The sequence below is a fragment of the Lentinus tigrinus genome (genome assembly GCF_003813185.1).
Source record: "Lentinus tigrinus ALCF2SS1-7 unplaced genomic scaffold L226scaffold_9, whole genome shotgun sequence".
NCBI lineage: Eukaryota > Fungi > Basidiomycota > Agaricomycetes > Polyporales > Polyporaceae > Lentinus > Lentinus tigrinus.
In genome coordinates, this window is record NW_027137918.1 from 1,210,868 (window position 1) to 1,228,453 (window position 17,586).

The 17,586-nt window shown below is 57.9% G+C and overlaps 4 protein-coding genes and 2 non-coding genes across 6 annotated transcripts; 4 read left to right on the top strand and 2 right to left on the bottom strand.

Annotated features, from left to right (window-relative positions):
• The first annotated feature begins 28 nt into the window (after positions 1-28).
• Positions 29-99, top strand: L226DRAFT_t96. The gene has a single exon. It is a non-coding gene; the product is annotated as a tRNA-Gly (tRNA).
• A 64-nt stretch (positions 100-163) lies between these two features.
• L226DRAFT_399601 (uncharacterized protein) lies at positions 164-1,691 on the top strand. The gene is made up of 4 exons (XM_067674553.1): positions 164-277; positions 350-818; positions 902-1,350; positions 1,408-1,691. Exons 1-4 carry the CDS (start codon positions 218-220, stop codon positions 1,504-1,506), a joined length of 1,077 nt encoding a protein of 358 aa, XP_067536745.1. The 5' UTR covers positions 164-217; the 3' UTR covers positions 1,507-1,691.
• Positions 1,692-5,378: 3,687 nt separating this feature from the next.
• On the top strand, positions 5,379-6,937 carry L226DRAFT_559937 (uncharacterized protein). The gene is made up of 2 exons (XM_067683328.1): positions 5,379-5,771; positions 5,827-6,937. Exons 1-2 carry the CDS (start codon positions 5,551-5,553, stop codon positions 6,560-6,562), a joined length of 957 nt encoding a protein of 318 aa, XP_067536746.1. The 5' UTR covers positions 5,379-5,550; the 3' UTR covers positions 6,563-6,937.
• A 464-nt stretch (positions 6,938-7,401) lies between these two features.
• L226DRAFT_t98 lies at positions 7,402-7,472 on the bottom strand. Its single transcript has one exon. It is a non-coding gene; the product is annotated as a tRNA-Gly (tRNA).
• Positions 7,473-8,224: 752 nt separating this feature from the next.
• L226DRAFT_399711 (chondroitin AC/alginate lyase) lies at positions 8,225-10,625 on the top strand. Its single transcript, XM_067674555.1, has 7 exons — positions 8,225-8,896; positions 8,949-9,015; positions 9,072-9,127; positions 9,183-9,624; positions 9,704-9,839; positions 9,905-9,967; positions 10,027-10,625. Exons 1-7 carry the CDS (start codon positions 8,677-8,679, stop codon positions 10,441-10,443), a joined length of 1,401 nt encoding a protein of 466 aa, XP_067536747.1. The 5' UTR covers positions 8,225-8,676; the 3' UTR covers positions 10,444-10,625.
• Positions 10,626-10,929: 304 nt separating this feature from the next.
• L226DRAFT_485389 (endo-polygalacturonase PG1) lies at positions 10,930-13,056 on the bottom strand. The gene is made up of 13 exons (XM_067677108.1): positions 12,832-13,056; positions 12,623-12,677; positions 12,515-12,531; positions 12,398-12,444; positions 12,292-12,341; positions 12,171-12,195; positions 11,985-12,072; positions 11,820-11,919; positions 11,669-11,765; positions 11,543-11,607; positions 11,375-11,492; positions 11,267-11,314; positions 10,930-11,206 (listed from the first exon to the last, which is right to left on the bottom strand). Exons 1-13 carry the CDS (start codon positions 13,043-13,045, stop codon positions 11,027-11,029), a joined length of 1,104 nt encoding a protein of 367 aa, XP_067536748.1. The 5' UTR covers positions 13,046-13,056; the 3' UTR covers positions 10,930-11,026.
• Positions 13,057-17,586: the final 4,530 nt, after the last annotated feature.

Below are 17,586 nucleotides of genomic sequence, written 5' to 3' on the forward strand. Positions count from 1 at the left end.
AGTTGCTGAGGTTGAGAAAGCATGCCAAGCATTAATGGGGTAGTGGTAACCTGGGTCGTTGCCATCGACCCGCCGGGGGTTCGATTCCCCCTTAATGCAAAGCTACTGAACTCGCTCTTTTTTGAAGTCTTTTGGGCCGATTGGCGCTGGACGTGGCAGTCGCAGTTCGTCGACTTCCTCCAAGTCACTCACTCCCAGCAGTCTTGCCGTCCATGTCATGCAGAGATGTGTCGAGCTTAGCCGCGTGCCAAAGAGCCATGGCGTAAGGGGCATACAGGTGCGTATCATATGGTTTCTCTCCCCTTTGCCTACCGAAGAACATAGACACGGTGTCTGACCCTGCCAGCAGTTTAAACGCACTACCCCCGGAAGCATCGGTCACATATGGAATGCGAATAAACCTCCCCCGAAGCACCGCGTCCTAGACCCCTCGCATCCTGCACTCGACTATACCCCCTCTCAGTTCGCGAAGGCCTTCCCATGGCGGGCATGCCCCGGCTTCGCCATTCGCGCCATACCCAAAGGCCTGCTTGAGAAGCCTCCGATCGTCTTCCCCGACCCGCCTTTCACATTCACCCCTGTGCGGAGTGCGGACGCAAAGGACGGGCGACATGGGAATGGTCGTGTGAACATGTCGCTCATGACTATAGCGCAGAAGAGCACCGGGAGCCGGGTCCTCAGGGTGAACGTAACCAACAAGCTCAAGACGGCCGTCTCGCTCGTTGTCATGCGGGGCGCGGATGTGGAAAAGAACAAGGATGGGCAGGAGAGGATTGTGTTTGGGGAGGAACGGACGGGCGACTCCTGGGTCTTGTCTGGTGCGTTTTCCTCTGTGCATCTTCTTCCGCAACTCCCTCGTGCTCTGCTGGCACCCTCCTCGCGCTCACCGAACACCGAACAGATTGGACGTACATCTGCCGCCCTAGCCTGGAGTTCAACCGCATGCCGTACTCTGCTTTGGTTCCGCCTTTGCGGAGTACGCTGAGGGACATCGTACTCCAGGGCCGCCGATTCGAACGGGCGTGGTGGGGCCGGAGCGTGACTGAGTCGCAGAAGGCCCAGCAGAAGCACGCCCAGAAGCGGGTCAACCGCAAGGACACGGTCGCTGTGGAACCGGTCAAGGACGCGGTGGCGGAACAGTTAATTAACGTCATTGAGACCGCACCTGCGGTTTATGACGAGTCCAGCGAGCCCTCGTATGTTCCCGCTGAGACGACAACCTCCTCTCCTCCATTGTCGTCGCCTTCAGTCAACTCTCCTGCCACTGCTCAGACCGACTCTCGTCCCAAGGAGAGCGCCCCGCTGCATGGTCTGGATGCAATGTTGAAGAGGATGAGGAGTCGCCTTCCGGTACGTCCCTCCTGACTGCATCAATATCCTCAATGCGTTCTGACCGCGCATATGCAGGCATCCCCCAGTCGCCCCACTCCCAATGCATCACCATCGCGTCTCCGCGTAGATGGTCGGGCTTCAACTAGAGAACCGGCAGCAAGAGTGCGGTCGTAATGCTCCCACCCTCTGTGGTGGTCGGCCGTAAGAGTGGTTGGCCGTAAAGTATACATAGTATCTATCCTATCTAATGTTAATCTAGTAGAAGTCGTTGCATACACTCGATTGCTTGCTCTCATCCCACGCGCAGCATGTCGGTAGTGCACGTTGCTCTAATATAGCCTTACCTCGCTCCAGTGGACGGTAAGCCCACGTTTCACCCATGCAGAAGCCGTCATGCAATATGCATACCTTGGCTGCGCATGGCGATCTTCCGAGGTCGGCGGACTGTTCAGCTTGAGGGAAGCGGCGTCATCACATGCCCTCGCGCTAAAATCACTGTCGTAAATGACATCGTCCCCCTTTTCAGTGACCCGCGGTGAGGTTTGTGGGTAGATGGGGTGTATGTGGGATCTGAAGTAAAGTATGGACTATGGGAGGCTTTCTCTCATGCGGTCGCTGTCCGAGACGACAGGCCCCCAGAACTACCAGCGAAAGTTGTTGCCGTAGGCCTGTGGTGAGAAACACGCCATCGTCGTGCTGGAGCGTGACGATCTTGCAATAACCACAATAATGTTCGTTCCGATATCGGGGAAGACGCCTGCGTACGGTGCTATGGCCCATCGAGGTCGACAATCGGGGCGCCGCAGAGACGTGACGTTGGAGCCGAATAAGCTAGGGTAGCGCCGGGGAATCGGGATGCAAACCTACGAAGGCAATGGAGTCCCAGCATCAGGTTAGAAGATGATAAGAGTCTTAGTCGATATGCAAGAGGAAGTTAGCCAGAGCTGAACTCGTCGAAGGCGGGCAGCAAATCGTCTCAGACTCCGAGGACCCTAGCTTTGTCGATCAGGTGGCAAGTCGGATGTGTCAAGGTCGGGGGATCGCGTATACTGCATCTTCATTTTCCTGGCCAAGCACAGCTGTGAAGCTTCAGAGACGTGCCCCGCTCCGTAATGAGGGTGTCGTTCCTGCCGTAGAAGAGCTTCGACTCCTACGTCATCAATACGGTCTAGCGAGACGCGATCGACAAGCCTGCACGTGACCGTGTTGTGGTTGCGTTAGACCTCCCTTCACGGCTTCCGTGGCCAGGTACACAGGTCCTGAGTACTGAGTATCCGTGGGTTGTCGGTGTCCTCGACCAGCATGCCTGGCGGCGGGACGCGCCCAGTCCCACCTGAGCCGATGTACACGAAGGTAGGCATCAACACGGTGGTCCGTTCTGATACACCCCCGAAGTGCGTTGGTGGGAGGGAGTGCTGTGTTCCGTTCGCATGGAGTCCTTCCCGGTCTTGGGGCCCTTCGAACATAAAATTTTCGGTCATCCGGTGACATACTATGCCGACAAAACACAAGACATACCGAGCTCAAGGTGGGTACAGATGCGTAACCCTGGTACCTCCCAGCCTCCCACGCGCACCGTGTTATCATGATGAATCAGCGGTTGATATCCGCTACGTGCAGGCCCGCAGAGGCGAGTATAACAGGCTGCGCAACGGCGACCGAGCATGGCCGAGCCCAGATCTCTTTGTGGGCGTACGGTGCCCTCCCAGGGCGAGCCGAACGCCTGCTAATTGTGCCTTGAGGACGACCAGGAGCCTGACCTGCGTGATTACCGAGGGTACGTGCTGCTACCTGATGTTGCGCTAGAAACTGGCGAACAGTCAGCGGACGAGGCTCGTTTGATAGCAGGGGCGGTTGGAGGGTCGGATGAGGGTTCTGCAGGTGAGCGGAACGCACCTTGTGGAGGGCGCGCGGTAGAGCTGGATGGCGGGCCTCGGAGCAACGGAACATGCTTGATTTTTTATCTCAAGGATGCCACTGGAAACCCACGGAAAGAAATGGTGGGCTCCCCTTCTTGGACCAACGTCGAACTGATCTAGGAATGAGAGATCCATACGTGAGTCTCCCGAGAGTCACGTATACGGTAAGCCACTCGAGGCTATGGAGGACACCTGGATATCCGGTCACGTCAGTGTTCGGTAAGGGATACAACGCAGAGGACACTCAAGATCCGAGGTGGACATCGAGACCGGAGCCATCTCATGGGGGCTCTAGCATGCCGTCTGCCCTGCATGAGCGTCGACGTAGAACGCTAGAAGCTCACCTGCATCCCTGCTCCTCTCCACGAAGCAGTCCTCTTCACTATCGGAGCCGCGAGGGCGCCCAAACAGCGGATCTTTCTAACATGAGGGCGTTCGAAGTACGAAGGTCAGCCGCTGTAATCCAGCCCCGCCACGCGTCCTTGGTGCTTCTCCGGAACTCGGAACGGGTAGACCACGCTCCAGTGCTCGAGCTGAAGTGCGTACGAAGGGGTCGGAATGCCATCGATACACGACCTAACCCCACCGTGTTTGAGTGCAACTTGCAAGGCCAGATGGCCAACGCGAACGGTAACCTCGAGGCATGGAGCTGCGGCGAGCAAACCACGAGCCACGGATCAGCGTTCAGCCTAGTGTTCTATAATGAAGAGATACGTGCCTCGCGTATGGTTTTCCCGGAGGACATGAAACGTCGACCGCAGTTTTACCTCCGGGGATTTTCTGCACTTGACCCATTGTTGTGGCACTGGGCAGAGACGGCTATGCCGCATCTGGAATAGACTGCGGTAACCTGTGCAGGGCCAGAATGAAAGAAATTCTGGGGGAAACAATGTCCAGCAGCGCCGACGTCGAATGCGTCGCAGATTCAGGCCTAGGACTGGTGTGGCGGTACGTATGTGTCTCGGCAAGTAGGCGCACTAGGATTCGGCGGCGGACTGAGCCTTCGAGACGACAAAAGAGCCAAGCCGAACAAGTAAGTGAAATGCGGCTACGATCCTTGACCCTGGCGGAGGTAGCACGGTAGCGCATGGAAAGCGGCGTAAGGTGGATAGCTATCGGCGAATGGGATGTGGTCCTCTGCGGTCCAAGCCTGTTACTTGCCATCTTGGTGAGTATCTGTCTGACACCCAAGTACAAGGTGGAGATGCGTACCCACGCCGCCTATCCAAGGAGGCAACTTCCTGACCTGTATGTGAAAACATAAAAAACACATTCAGTAGTGGCCTACTTTCCTCAACAAGCTTGCTCAGGCTGGAGCTGTTCGATCGCGTTTCACGGCCGCTCATGTGGTACGTCCTTGGTCTGGAAGGCGGGGTACCGCGACGCAACCCTCCTTCTGCGGCAGGACCGCAGTGTCTATCCTGGTGAGAAAGAAGAGACAACGCGACCCAGATACCATCAAACGTGCCGCGGACACGCAGCTGTTGAGGAGCAGATCAGAAGGACTAGCCTGAGGCGAGCGTACGCGCCCATGCGGGACGAGCGTTGTTGAGAGACGGGTGTACGTGAAAATTACGCACCGGGGTGTTCTGAGGACAAAGGGCCCAGAGCTTCGAGGATAGTGTGACGGTGATGTAGTGGTGGACAGGGCCCTTCGGATTGGACTGCAGAGGTTTTTGGTTCGACGGGAATGGAATACAAGGGACGCGATAGCGGCGTAGTCGCGATGGCTACAGAGAAGAGACTCGCGAATTCTCATGACTTCTCATTCACGGACGGAAACGTCGAGGACGGCGATCGAGTGTAGAGTTGGATCTGAGTCAAGATCGCAAGGATGGGTGTAGTCGACAAACATACCCTTTCCGGGGCAAGCGCTGCCGCGCCACGTGTGGGAGCAGCCGGAAACACCACAAACGAGCTGCCCGTTTTGTGTGTCCTCTTATTCCTTTTCGCCATGTGCAGGAGCTCAGCGCGAGTGTCGCCTTATTCTCATCCGGGCAGCCACCACAATTCACAAAGTATAAGAGTCGTTACGATGAGCAGGGAGGGGGACACCGCAGAACAAGTCCGCCGCGTCGTCTATCGCAACGCGCCTCTCCATTCCTCGCCCCGCCACCTCGCGCGCACCCCGTGTCGATCACCTCGCGCCCGCACACCCTACCAGGCTACGCTATTGTCCACCCGGACAGTCCGACTATACCGGTCCTAGTATCTCCCGCCTATAATACGCTCGTCGCGCCCGCTCTCCGTCCTCGTCCCCAAGCTTTCCAACTTTTGCATTTTCCGGTTCTGCTTCACCATGTTCCAGGTCGCGTCGCGTCACTCTGCCATCCCCGAGGCCCTCAACCTCTCCTCGGCACACTATTCGCACCCTCTAGAGCAGAAGCTGAACATCCCGCGCCGTCTCGCGCGCCCCAGCTTCACCGAGCCCTCGCGTGACGCCATTGCGCGCATCGACCCGGGCCTCGCGGGCGTACCGCTCGAATACATTCGCGGCTCCGTCGCAAGCAACTCTCACCAGTACGTGTCTGTCTTTGTCTGAACTGTTCCCGGTTGGTCTGACACTGCAATCCAGGCTGCTCAGCGCACTGTCGCTTCTGACGATCCCGAGTTCGCTCCCATGTGCCCACCTGCCGTCCTCCATTGACGCACCCATCCGCCCGACATCCCAGGGACCAGACATGTCGAGCTTCCCGACCCACGTCTTCGCCATCCTGTCCTCGAGGTCGTCCGCCAAGACGCCAACCGTGGCTTCGTTTGCAGACAGGGCCTCTCTGCCGCCCTCCACGACCGTGCCGCTCTACCCCGCATCCGCACTCGTGATGGCTGTGCACTGCTCTCTCCTCCCCCCGCTCCCGCAGATGCCCCGCAGCTCAGGCCGTCGCGCGGCCCTCACGCTCCCCATCGTCCCGCTGACGGTCCCGAGCCCCGAGACGTACGCGCTCCTGCACGCCTATCTGCACACGATGCGCCCGGACACGCTCCTCGCGTCGCTCCTTCCGGCGCTCGCCGCGTCCTTCCCACAGCTCTCGGCCGCGAGCTCGAGCGCAGGCTCTAACAAGATGCACTACGTCGCGCAGTTCAGCTCGGAGCACCTCATGCGCCTCGCGCACGCACTTGCCGGGGCGGCGTTCCAGCGCGGGGGAGCGCAGAACGCGATGAGCGGGCTGATGGCGCACATCAAGATCATTAACGGACTCTGGCAGAACGTCTGTGCGCTCGGGGTGTTCGACCAGGAGCTCTGGGGCGTCATGGACCTTGCGTGGGAGGTCGTCCTCGCGGCGATGACCAAGGTCGTCGAGAAGGCGTAGAGCGCTGTGCGCTGTGTGCCTCCCGACTCGCCTTCGTCCCCCTTCTCCGAAAAGCACCTCTATTACATCATTATCTCGCACTATTCACCGTTACCACTTGCCTACCCCCTCTCTCGTCATAGTCTTCGTCTTTCGGACTCCTTATGTTCGTCTAATCCCCTTACAGCCCAGCTATTTGCTATTGTCTCCTCTCCCTTGCTCCCTTGCATGCATCTGTCGCCTGGTTTTCGCACATCATCCCGTTCTCCATACAATCTTGCATACCCTCAGTGTATATTTACTTGTCTCGTGTTCTCGGCACCCCACCACTGTATCCTTACTGTTTCGTTTCCGGCTTCTTAGCCGTCTGTCGTTGGATCGGGTATTATGAACAGGATAATAAGAGGGAGTGTTATGCTCTGATAGGCGTAGCGACTCGGTTGGGACCACGACCTTCCACCTTTGAAAAACAATAACATGACTTCGGTTATGGAGACCTGCACGACTCGCAATACCTCCCAATTGCGCAAAAATTGGGAGATCGCCTACTGGCATTAGAGGGAGGACTTCAGAGAAACTCCTTCAGATATTCAACAGCTCTTTCACCTGCCCTCCAACTTTCGGCAAAACTCATGAGTCAGAGCCATGGACATTGGCGGTATCTCAAGTACATGTGGCTGAAGGTACTATCCCCACTTCTCCTCGTTCGTTCATACGCCCTCATCCCCCACTGCTAGGATTGATTGAACGAAGACGCAAGGCAGACTGGTTTGGAGTCTGAGGTTTGGGACGGCGTCGTGAACGTTCTACATATGTTCCTAGATGAACATTTGATTAAAAATACCGAAAAGGTGTCAAAGTGCATTAAGGGGGAATCGAACCCCCGGCGGGTCGATGGCAACGACCCAGGTTACCACTACCCCATTAATGCTTATGAGAAGACGTTCTAAAACTATACATGACAGATGAGGTTAACTTTTCCCCAGGCCATCAGGGTAACTTATCAACTTGCTTGCCTCTACTTACCATCCCTAGGCTTATTCGAAACTCCTGAAGGCCATCCGAACATCTATATATGTAGGTGGACTGTATATCCAAATGACGTTCAGAGTTGCCACGACACTAGTTTTTAAATTCCTTCAGCCGCGTCGCGTCACGTACGTGTCCTGAGACCATGCATAATTTCGGAGAAACTACATGCATGCCCATTTGATATATCCTTCGTGGTTGTGAACCCATTGATCTATGACCTAATTGGGATCCATCTCCTTAGTTACCAGCGAGTCCCACGCTTCGTATGTAAGTACACCTCGATCCTCTATGCCTCATATTCCTTGCTTGTATAATGTCTTCCCCCTACCATGCATCCCTTTCCTCTCCCAAGCCACTACGTATCATACCGGGTTAAGTCCTTACTAGTACCTCATTCTTCCAAGCCCAAAACAAACCTGCTGAAGTAGTTCATGGGCCCGCCAAGGCTGCTGGCTCTGGCCCTGGCTGCGGTGCCTTAAAGTTATAGCTCTCGCGCGGACACCGACCCAAGACCGATCTAACTATGTAATCAACGTCCTCGCCGCGGTGAGGTGTGAGGTTCGGAGCGAGTAGACGTACAAATACTGACTGGTATGTCTACTTCCCCGCAGCGTCGACTCCTCCATTTCAAGTCTTTGCGAGTCTTCCTCCGTTCCGCGCGACTCGTCCCATTGGCGGCAGGAACGTTGTCGGAAAGAATCGACGGCGCCGAAAGCACTTGCCCCAACCGGGTGTAAATTGCCAAATCTCAAGGCAATCGAGATCGCCCAGATCACTTATCAACCCCGCGCACAATGAAACGCGCCGAGAGGCTGCAGGCTGCACTAGGCAAGCATGATCAAGTCATGAACGCCGCGGAAGACCTGTGCGGCCAAGCCTCGCCGCGTACGCTGTCTTGCGCCCGTCGTGTTTGCCTTTTCTTCACCCCCTCCTTTGCCCCGCATCCGTCACTGCTTACTTCCGATCGACTCGCTCCTCCTCCCTCCTGAGCTCTCTGCCCTCCGCCTCCTCACAGGGGCTGATCGTCTGTCCTTTCCCTTGACCCTTCCGTTTCCTTCCTAGTCTCCTTTCGGGCACCAACGGCTGTGTACCGACCTCTAGCGATGCGCCCAGGAACCTCTTTCTCTTTCACGGCTGTGCTTTCGGTTGCCTCCTTGCTTCTCTCGCAACTCGCCCCTGTACATGCCGTTACGGTCACTAACTATGCTAATGACTTCATCGACCCGCAATACGTCCTCTCAAAGGACTTCAGCAACATCACCGTAGAGGCGCAGGATACCATCATTTCATGGGCGCAGACTATGGCCGCTCAGGGCCCTTGGTGTGCGTAATAATGTTCAGTTATCCGGGGGTATGCCATTGACTTCTGGCACAGCCGTCATGAACAAGACGTATGCGCCGCCCACCGGTAACAAGCACGACTACATGAGTTGGGCTCCATAGTGCGTTCTGAACCCATAGCTCGACGTCCTTGTACTGACTGCTTATGGGCGCACAGCTGGTGGCCTGATTGCTCAAATGTCGGTAATACGACCGAGCTGACCCCCGAAGAGAGTAAGTCTCCCATACCTATACCCACCTGCCGCGAACCGCAACTGACACGCCGCAGTCTGGGTGACCTGCCCCTATGTCTCGAGGGACGGCCTGTTCAACCCCGACGGCCGCACCATCAACGACATTGGCGAGTTTGAAGACATGGCGAACGCGATCCTCTACAACGCACTCGCATGGGCGATCAACGGCTCCTCCGTGTACTCGGCCAACGTCGCGCGGTTCGTCAACACGTGGTTTCTCGCCGCCGACACCGCCATGACTACCAACCTTGCGTACGCGCAGATGGAGCGCGGACCGAACGGGCAGAACGGCACGCACACGGGCATCCTCGACCTGAAGTGCATGGCCAAGGTCGTCAGCGGCGTCCTCATCCTCCGTGAGGGCAAGGCGGCGGAGTGGACGAGCGATATCGACACCGCGCTGAACAGCTGGACGACGGAGTACATCTCTTGGCTGACGACTGCGAAGATCGCTCTAGAGGAGAAAGCTGCTACTAAGTGAGTACTCAGGAATAGATGTGCCACCTTGCGCAGTTGCGGGTCGCGAATATCGGACTCAGACTGACTGACTGCGCAGCAACCACGGGACGTTCTACTACAACCAACTCGCTGCGCTGCAGATCCTTGTGGGCGACAACGCGGGTGCCAAGAAGACCCTTGAAGAGTACTTCACGACTCAGTACACTTGGCAGATTGCAGCAAATGGTGACCAGGTCAGTCAAGAGGGACACCCACTCACTCGGTGACGTCGTTTGCTCACTCCCGTCTTGTTTGTCAGCCTCTTGAGACGGCCCGCACCCGCCCCTACCACTACCGCGCCTACAACCTCGCCGCCATGATCGTACGTACGCCCATGTCGCTAGCGTTCCCGATACTGACACCCCACCCCGTCACGCACAGACGAACGCGAAGCTCGGCGCATACATCGGCTACGACGTCTGGAACCTCACCTCGAAGAACGGTAAGACAATCAAGGACGCCCTCGACTACGCGATCACGCTGCCCGCCGGGAAGGAGACCGCGTCGGAGCTCTGGCCGAACGTCGTCGCCGTCGGGGCGGTCTACGGTGACGCGGACGGCGCGTACGCCAAGTGGATGCTCGACAACGCGGGGAACACGTACCCTGCCGACGCGCAGTTCCTCTGGAACCAGCCATTCTCGGACTCGGGCCTTGTCAAGGCGGACGCGACGACCACGAGCTCCGGTTCCAGTTCGACCTCGGGTGTACGCCAGGAGGACGGTGCACGTAGTATAGGCGCATCGTGGAACGTGCTCGCGATGGCAGTCGGCGCGGCGATGCTTGCTGTCTTCGCGTGAGCCTCGGAGACTTCAGCATGTTCTGACTAGATGCGGCCATCTAGACTGCTCTGATCTATCTGACACTCTCCTCTCCTTATATCACACTATCATTTGCTAGGGATGGTGCCATCTGCCTCGTATATGTCTTGTATATTTCACGCAGGTCATCTCGACCTTGCGAGCGCAAGTATGTACGTGCTGTTTGGTATTTATCGTGATTGTCTAACCCATATTGGATATTCCTCGGGACCTCGGTCGTTGTTCATGTTGTAGATGGGACGGTACTTGCAAATAATGCTCTTACTGTACGTCGTAGTTATCTACTGTTTTGCAAATTTGTATCTGCTCCAAGTTGTCGTGTACTCATCGCTCGACTTCCTTGATGCGTGTCATTCCGAACCCGGCTACCTTAACCTCAGTCACTTCGCGGCACGATCCGGAGTCAGAAGTATGGCAGCCGGGCATGGAAGACGTCGGCTATGGCATGGCAATGATGTATTCCGTCACCGTATTCATACACGACCCCGGCCCAGATCACCCTCCGATCCCATACAGTCCCGCACACATGATGCAGACTTCATTTACAACCTTCGATGGATCTTCACTGCGAGAAGTTCTCGATGCCGTTGAAGTTCGTGATGGGGCCCGCAGACCCGCCAGAGACCTTCAGTGCGGACCAGTCCCAGTTGCCAGTGCACGACCCGGAGCCGCAGTTGACGGCAACGCGCATGGCGTCGCTGTTCACCGTCAGGCTGTTCGTGCTGCCGACGAAGTTCACGGCCTGAGCGAAGGCAGGTTAGTCCAGGAGTTCCTTCAACCTGAGGCTTACAATAGCACTTACAGAGAGCTTGACGCCGCTGCCGGGGTCGCCGAGGGTGTCGGGGTAGCTCTGGTGGGGTATGCGGGGTCAGCAGCCAGCAGATTTGTGAAATGCATGTTTAAGGCGTACCTGGTCAATGAGGATACCGAATTGACGCAGGCCGGTCCCGGTGTTGCCCGAGTAAGTGATGTTGGTAACGGTCGAGTCTGACGCGGAAGCCTTCGTCTTGATACGGAGGGCTTGGTCGCTGTATGGCAGATGGGTAGGTCATATAAATGGAAAGAGAGTGTCACGCACTTGTCCTGGATGGTGTTGTCCTGAATGACGATCCCAGACACCGTCACATCCGAGTCGATTGAGCCCTTACGGACACATGAAGTCAGAGAGATATTCGTCGCACGTTGGATGGACCTAAGGACGTACGACGGAAATGCCATGGCCGCCAATGCACGTGTTGCGCTGGAAGATGATGTTGCTGCCCTTGTTGATAGCGAGGCAGTCGTCCTGGTTGTGGATCGTGCTAGCATGGCGAGACATCAGCCCATGAGCACTAGGCGTATGCGTAGAGGCATACCTGTCCTCGATAGTCAAGTCAGTCGTGCTGCAGTCGAAGCCGTCTGTGTTGTGTCCAGCTGCCTTGCCGTCGCTCTTGGAGTTTGGCGCATCACCAGCAGCTTCATGTCGATCGATACGTGAGCAAGCCCGGTTCACAGTACAGGTAGTCAATCAATGTACTCACAATCGTCAATGGTGAGCTTGGACATGACCAGCGTGTCTGGGTTCGACACGCTGTACACGCGCGCAGGAGAGTTCAGAACCTTAACGTTCTATATTTGCGGTTGCACCCGCCGAGGCAAGGTGCGATGAGAAGTCAGAATCACGCTCTTCCGTGACCTGTCAAGTCAAGAAGCAAGGCACAACGTACGGTGTAGGTACCGGAAATCTTGATCCTGTGCACGCACAAGAATAGGCGAACAATGTCAGCGATTGGCAACACGGACGGAGAGCTAATGAGACAGGTGGACTAGACCGTGACCACCACTCACTTCATCATGGGGGCAGGCTTGGTGACACCACCATTGCCACCTTGACCGTCCTGTTGGCATGCTTGTGAGAACTCCGCGATGCGTATTCAAAGGTGAAACTACGCACCCAGTAGGAAGGCCCATTCCCGTCAAAGGTATGTCCGTTGCCGTTGACTGGGCGGGTGGTTGAAATAGCTCAGTGAGAACAGAAGTCAGCCCATGAAGACCTGCACGAGGTGCTTACACGTGATGTCCTTGCCACTATGACCAGAACGAGAGGGTCAGTACTCATGTCCCTTTCATGTACGGCGCAAATAGCACCAGCATGACGCACGACATCGCCGCGACTTACCTGACTTGGAAGAGCGGTCCGTCCCAGTTCTTCACCGCGAAGGTCACGTCGCCCACTATGCGCCAAGAATGGTCAGCACGCATTCACTCTATTCCTGTAACTGCAGCCGAAAGCGGGGAAGGATGGGGGGGTGAGAGGTCCGAACAATGCATATGAAAAGTGTTCCGACTTGGACTCGAACGCGCAGCAAAGGTAGGAAGGGAACGCACGCATGTTAACGGTGGTGCCATCCGCGAGGTCGAGGTTGAACGTCTCGCCCGCAGGGACGGTGAACGAGTTGATGTTCACCGTCGTGCAGTCGACGGCGTCGTCGACGTCGTCCAGAGACGAGATCGTGCCCGTGCATGCGCGCGCAGCCGGACGTGCGACGACCGCACCAGCCAACACGAGCAGCGCGGAGAGACGGAGGAAGGTCGACGACATCTTGGAGCTGTTGCGAGGGTGGAGGCTTTTGCTGCGCTAGTAGCGAGTGAAGCTAGAGAGCGGAGTGCTGTGGAGCTGCAGCACGACCGAGCTTATATCCTCGTCCTCCGGATAAATATACGGGGCATGAGGGAGGGAGAAGAGGCCGTCCATCGTGTCATGAGATGCTGCAAGGTCGAACTTTCCTACGTGGAGCACATGTCCATGCGCTTCCGGCGGTGGGAAGGGCGAAGGCAAATGCGACGACGGGAGAAGACCAGCATGATGTCGATGTTCTGCAAAGAGGGATACTGGTCACCGTGCATCGTCGTCCCGAGCTCGGCTGTCGCCGACTTACCGGTAACTTCGGGTCCGGAGCGCAACGCGGACTATTGAGGAGTATAATGCAGGTCGTCGGGAAAACTTAAGCTCACGTAGACCCACGCCGAGGTTAGCAACCGCAAGCTCCCTCGTGCCATGACTTTGCTACACCAGCAGACTATGAAAAAACTCACCAATCGTGCAGTATTTCCATCCGACAATCGTACCGGCTGCATCTGAACTCGAGGTCGGCAGGCTGACCTTCAGTGCGATCATCGCTAGAAAGCAGCTTTCAAGGAGTGACATTCTGGGAATAGCCGAATATACTTGATAGTCGTCAGCAGCAGAGAAATCTAAATGGCACAAACGAGCTTCCACTTCCCAGGCTTCGCAAAATGAAAAGGTTCTCACCTGATTCCAAAGTATGACCTCGGCGCCGTGCATGGCAGCGACCACGCAGATGGTTGTTTGGGAACCCGCAGTATATGAGTGGTGGCATGACCTAGCCTGGTTGTCTGAAATAGTATGGGTCCTGGCAGTTGGGGTTTAGCTGAGCTCCGTGGAGTCGTAGACGGTGAATATGTCCAACCAATGATCGGAACTCTGAGGCAGGCTGCCAGCAATAACTCTACCCCGAAACCTACTCAGCCTCCCGGTAGCCCGAAACAGCACACACCTTGCCAATGTCAACGCTTGCCTTTCGCAGCACGAAGTTCGATGCACCTTCTGTCAGCGGGCACAGAGCGGGCTGAACGTGAAGGACTGGTGTCTGACCGCGGGTACTATGAATATAGTCCTGCGGGCGGGCCGCGGGCCGGTGGGGCGGCCCGGGCACTGCGCCATTCCCATACAACCTCCGAGATTACCGCCGCTCCCTTGCACAAGCTACCTCTTCCTCGGTCGCTCGTAGCCATACTCCCTTCACCCTTTCACCCCGCCATGCCTCGCGCTGGACATAACTCCTAATTGGCAGGAGAATCTCTCACCGCGGGACCGACAAGCTTCCCTCCGTAGTGTAGTGCATGGGCCGCATGGCATGACCGTTGGTTCTCTGCAGTCTGCAAAAAGTTCGGCACGTATACATAGCTGCTGGTACCTTCTGAGCGCGGATCGAGCACACGGCAGTTTGACGGTGTACGCACCAAGAATAGCAGGATGCACGACTCAGGAGTGTTGTCCAATGAGGTTGGGCGAGCGAAGAGCGCACTCGGCCCGCCAGGAGACGATGCAGCGCAAGCACGGCCGGGAGGGGAGGAAGGGGGACACGAGCTGTCGGGAAAATCCGACTCACACCCATCGTGAAACGCGACGTGTTCAGCGGGACAAGAACAAGAGGGAGAGAGTCTATTGTGGTATCTGGTCGAAAAAATCGTAAGGATACACGGTTTGGACAAGGCAAGCCTAAGCAATCCACAGCCGACGGAACAGAAAGAGACGCAGAAACGCCACGCCGACCAAACGATGATCGATGATCGACGAAGAGGGGGGGGGACCACTGGCATATGAGACTACGGGACTCGGCACAACTAAGGGGGAGAGGGAGAGTAGAAAAGGGGATGCATAGGTAGTAGAGTAACACAACAAGCACCATAGACTGGTTTAGTAAGGTACGTGTACACTGGACGAAGTCGCGGACGCCCGGGAGGGGGGGCGGCGGCATCGTGCATCTTTTCTCATGGTCGTGGGGAGACAAGATGGAGAGAAGGGAGACAAGAGGGAGAGTAGGAAGAGAGGGAGAAGGGAGACAGGGAGGGAGGGAGAGGAGGGAGAGGAGGGAGAACGGGAGAAGGGAGACAGGAAGGTGAGAGAGGTGAGAGAGAGGGTGAGGGAGGAGGGTGAGGAGGGTGAGGAGGGAGGGAGGGAGGGAGTGATCATGGAAGATGCGTGTGGCAGAAGTAAATGTCCACAAGCGAAAGAGAGATGCGCAGGAGGAGACATGGGCGTAGATCGGATCCTGGGAGCAAAATGGACAGACAAGACGAGCGGGAGGCATAGGGATGTGGGATTTGGGCTTTGGGGTGCGGAGAGGGTAGCAGGTGGTAGCTGGAGGCTGGAGGCTGGAGGCGCGACAGGGACTGACGAAGTAAGGCGCAGCGGACGAGGACGCGGACGAATAACGAAGGATACGAATAAATATCATAAAGCAAGCATCGCGGCGCATGACGAAGACGTGAAGCCGCAGAGAAGCGCGTTCGGGATGTCGGTCGGGATGTGTTGGGATGTCAATCGGGATGTGTTGGGATGTCGGTCAGGATGTCGGTCGGTCGGAAGCGTCGGAGAACGCGGAAGGCCAAGACCCATCAAGCATCAACCCCCACCTACGAATAATACGGCGACCACAACCCCTCCCCCGCACCCGGGTCTCCCTGCGTCGGCCACCCCATCGCGACCATCTGCTGGTGCGGCTGCTGGTGCTGCTGGACATGCTGCTGGTGCTGAGGAAGCTGAGGAAGCTGTTGCATATGCCCCGGAAGCTGCTGCTGCTGTTGAGGCGGCGGCGGCACATACTCCATCCCCCTCGCCTGCGAATGATGCGGATACCCATTCACACCCACACCCACCCCCACGTCCATCATCCCCATCGCCTCCGGCCCAGGCCCACCCACATACGGCGGCGGCCCCGGCGGTGGCGGCGCATACGACATATAGTACCCTTGCGGGGCCGCCGCAGACGGCGGCGGGGGAGGGGGGTAAACCGTCGGCGGGCTCGCATACTGCTGCTGCTGCTGTTGCTGTTGCTGCTGTTGCGGGTCGTACATCGTAGGGGCAGTGCTCCCCGCAGACGCGGGCGAGTCGTAGCTCGCGCTGAACCGCCGCTCGTCCCCGCCCATCCCGTCGTCTGGGCTGCTGCTATACTGCATCGGGTAGTCGTCCTGCTGGGGCTGCGCAGGGGGAGGAGGGGGTTGCTGCTGGGGCTGTTGCTGCTGCTGCTGGGAAGGAAGCGGGGGAGGGATGTACGCGTCGTACGGCGAAGTCATAGACGGCGACTGGGGCACCGACATCCCGCGCGGGGGCGACGGCTGAATGACCTGCGTCGGCGGGGTAGTCGTCATCGGCGACGGCGGCGGGGGCGCCGCCCTCGACTGAGCTGTAGACGTAGACGGGGCAGTCGTTGCGGTCGCAGGAGCAGGAGCAGGCGTAGGCGTCCCGTTCGCAGCCGCGTTCGACGTGGACACAGACACGGACACGGACACGGAAGCAGTCCGCTGTCTCCTTGGGGCCGGCTGGCCCGTCATATGGCGCACGCGCAGGGGCGGCGGGCCCTTGTCCTTGTCCTTGTCCTTGTCCTTATCCCTATCCTTGCCCTCCTTCTCCCTGTCCTTCTCCCTCGCCTGCTTCTTCGCCTCGGGCCTCCCGGACTTGGCGCTATCGTCCTTGCCGTTTGCGTTTGCGTGCTTCGGGCCTCGCGGCCGCTCCGCCCTCGACGAGCTCACCGCGGCGCCGACAAACGGTAGCTGGAAGCTCTGCGAGTGCGAGTATGTTGCAGACTCGCCCTCGACCTCGGCGTGCTTCCGCTTCGTGCCCGCCGTCGCCACCGCAGTGCCATTCCGCGCCGCCTCCGCCTTGCGCTTCATAACCTCCACAATCCGCACCGCCTCGCTCCTCCCACCCCCACCATTCGCACCCCCGCCCGCACGCGCAGCACCCTCCACGCCCAACCTGCTCCCCCCAATATCGCGCAAAATCTCCAGCGCACACACCACGCTCTTCATGCCCTCCGCCGCAACGATGCTCATCGGCTCCTGGACGACCGCATGCGCGCACACGACCGCCGCATCGAACACCGTCCTCCCAAAGTCGTAAAAATCAAACATCGCCGGCCGCGTCCCGCCCCACACCGCGTGCAGCAGCTTCCCCGCGTACACGATGTTGTGCGCCGCGCTGATCGTCCCAAACACCGCCTGGTGGCACGGCCGCCGGCTCGCCGCCGCCTCTTTGAGGAACGGCAGGTACAGCTTCACGATCAGCCGGTTCGCGACGATCGCGAGCTCGCACTTCTGCGCCGTCCGCGCGGCGGACTCCCCGGGGGACAACGCCGGCACGGGCTTCGCGATGTCGTGCGTGAGCTCGAGCCGGAACGCCGCGGGCAGCTCCTGCAGGAACGCGTTCACGTCCGCCTCGAACGCGCCGGCCTGGTCGATCGAGAGTGCGTCCGCCGCCGCCCCGGCCGCGCCCGCGGAGTCGTCCCCGAGCGGGTCGCGGAACGTCTGCTTCTTGACGTTCTTGACGAGCTGCGCGAG